We start from the raw sequence: 2,862 nt of genomic DNA, 5'->3' as shown, positions 1-2,862 counted from the left end.
TAACATAGCTAATTAATTTGTAACTTAATATATCAAGTGTATAAAAAATAATAATGTCTTGGTATTTTCCCACATTTTGATTACGTACTTACATAGAAGGGTTGCAATAAGCTGACTTAAATTATACAACAATTTACATAGAAGGTTTTTGGGTCATCTTTTTTTAATTGTTACGTCAGCGTTTTGTTTTTTCTTGGTTTTAATAAACTAGTTTTTTTTTGTTAATATTACGAACCCAAACCTTTTTTATTTAGAGAGGAAAACAAAAATTGTGCCGACAAATGAAAAGAAAAAGGAAAGGGAAAGTTGTTTCTAAAGCACTTATCGACAATCCGATAATCGAATCAATAGACTCTTCAAATTCTCTTTTGATTCCGATCCAATAAATCTCTTGGCCGGCGGTTTCTGTGGCTCGCCAACACACCTCTCCAACTTTTGTTGGAGGTTTACCGGAGCGTTGTCGCTGTGTAGTGGTTTGTCGTGACTCCTTTCTCCAGTTTAGTTTATGGCTCTGATGGATCGGTAGTTGCGCCGGAGCTCTCCTCTTTTGGGGCTTGCTTCTGAGATCTGGTTTTCAGAGGGTGCATCACTTTATTTCCAGATCTCGTCTTCCTCCGAGGCGTTTTGGTGTGGCCTGGCCTCAGTTTGGTATGTTAGAAATATCTAGTATAAATCTCCTAAATTATAATTCAAAGTCTTCTTAATAGAATCAATACAATAAAAACACAATGTTTCTCTCCAGAGATTGACACCTCAGCTTCAACTTTGAAGCAGGTGTTGACACCTCAGTAAAAAAACTCTAGCCTATCAAATTATAACAATAATACACCTAAGCTAAAAAACAGTAGTCTGTCATCGGATTACCCTCGAAACCTTTACGGTCACCCTTCCTACATATGCGAATGGGTCTCGTCCGACCCGACTCAAGATCCGATTTTAACCACCGGGTCTAAAATACTAACCGACTGGGGCTACGGCGGATCTACATAACAGTCGTCGTTAACTGCACATTCTCGTCACTCTCCACCGTGAATCCACAAAACTCCGGCGGTAATCTCATCCTCCACGCCACCACCGGAGATCCAGAACTCAACCTCACCGATTCAGTCCCAGTCCTAACCGAATCCCCAAACTCCGTTGATTTCGATCTCTACAACTAGGCACCATAGCCAAGAAGAAGTATGATTACCTTTACGACGGGCGGCTCTTCCCTCTACGATAACCTGAGCCCGCAGCGAGTCAGAGAATGGATCGCTTACCACGTCAGAATCTTCGGCAAACGTTCCCATTTCGTTTTACACAACGCCGGAGGGATACACGAGGAAGTGTTTGAGATTCTAAAGCCGTGGATTGAGCTAGAGAGAGTGACGTTACATGATATCAGAGTTCAAGAAAGGTTCAATGGGTATTACCATAGCCAGTTCATAGTTGTGAATGATTGTTTGCATAGGTATAGGTTCATGGCTAAGTGGATGTTCTTCTTCGATGTCAATGAGTTCGTTTACGTTCCGGCGAAAGAGACGATCTCGTCGGTTATAGAATCTTTGGAAGGATATTGTCAGTTTACTATTGAATAGAATCACAGATGCCTATGAGTAGTCGGATTTGTTACAACGGTGATGGTCCGGCCAGAACTTACAGGTAAACAAACATTTATCATTGAGCTTTTTGTAAACCAAAATCCATGTGCTCTATTGTGTTGAGTGACTTAGAATATATTTTTGGAGTATATAAATAGTATAGTATACAATAAGGATATGATTCTGTCAACACTTGGCCTGCAAAAGTCTTTGTGCATTTCCATATTAGTCTCCTATGTCGGTCCAGATCTTTGCTTTTATTTCACATCATGTGCTTTGAGTTAGTAATGTTTCAATTATTCTATCTTTTGATTCCTCATACGGTTTTGGTTATAGATTTGGTTAAGTTCTAGGACCGATAATACTGAATTGATCTCTAAAATGGTATTTTTGCTTTTTTAATGTTTTTTTAAGAAATGGGGGATTGAGAAACTGGTGTATAGAGACGTCAGTTCCAAGACGGGATCGGAAATACATGGTTAAGCCTGAGAATGTATTGGCAACAGGAGTCCATATGTCTCAGAATCTACAAGGGAGAACATACCACAAGGCCGAGAGCAAAATCCGTTACTTCCATTACCACGGTTCCATCTCTCAGCGACGTGAGCTTTGTCGTTACGTTTTCAATGATTCTAACGTCTTTTTCGAGAACACTCCGTACGTGCTCGATACTACAATCTGTGACGTTGGCCTTGCTGTGAGGACGTTTGAGTTGAGAACGATCGGTGACCGGTTGCTACGGACACGGCAATGAAGAGAAGAGATGATAAAAAATAATAAAACTGAATAGTAAATGTAATATTCATCTTAAGAAAAAAATCAGAAGTTGTCAAGATTGGGGCATTACATTATTGTTTTCTTTTGGGGGTATAATCTTTTATTGTATCATAGTTTAGGTAATGGGTTCAGTAATACAACTTTTAAACTCTTTGGTGCATATATATATATATATGTACATATATATGTTCTTCTGTATGGATTAGAAAAGGTCACTCTTTAAGTGTAATAATCACCGATCTTGTAAGTCAATTCGTAGGTCTTGTAAATTGGAAGTGAGAAAATTATGTTTTTTATTGGATCTGATTTTAGTAGTCGAAGTGTGAATTCTACAAATATGAAATCAATCTTCAGTAAAAACTGAAAAAACAGTTCAAAGGTATGGGTTCCTCAACTTGGCCTACTAACTTCCACAATAAATAACATAAGAATATATGTTTTCTTCTTTGAAATTTCCCTCAGTGTCCATGGATTCCAGGCGCCTGCTGGGTAAAATCTACATTGA

The 2,862-nt window shown here is 38.6% G+C and overlaps 1 protein-coding gene and 1 long non-coding RNA gene across 2 annotated transcripts; one reads left to right on the top strand and one right to left on the bottom strand.

The window, feature by feature from the left end:
* Window positions 1-913, bottom strand: LOC147933193 (uncharacterized). The gene is made up of 2 exons (XR_015575082.1): window positions 785-913; window positions 1-752 (listed from the first exon to the last, which is right to left on the bottom strand). It is a non-coding gene; the product is annotated as an uncharacterized LOC147933193 (long non-coding RNA).
* Window positions 274-2,609, top strand: LOC104729707 (galactan beta-1,4-galactosyltransferase GALS3). Its single transcript, XM_019236159.2, has 2 exons — window positions 274-1,641; window positions 1,995-2,609. Exons 1-2 carry the CDS (start codon window positions 1,586-1,588, stop codon window positions 2,332-2,334), a joined length of 396 nt encoding a protein of 131 aa, XP_019091704.1. The 5' UTR covers window positions 274-1,585; the 3' UTR covers window positions 2,335-2,609.
* The last annotated feature ends 253 nt before the right edge of the window (window positions 2,610-2,862 follow it).

The sequence above is a fragment of the Camelina sativa genome, chromosome 12 (genome assembly GCF_030686135.1).
Source record: "Camelina sativa cultivar CO46 ecotype springtype chromosome 12, ASM3068613v1".
In the NCBI taxonomy this organism is placed as follows: domain Eukaryota; kingdom Viridiplantae; phylum Streptophyta; class Magnoliopsida; order Brassicales; family Brassicaceae; genus Camelina; species Camelina sativa.
This window is presented reverse-complemented; position numbering and strand designations above follow the sequence as displayed.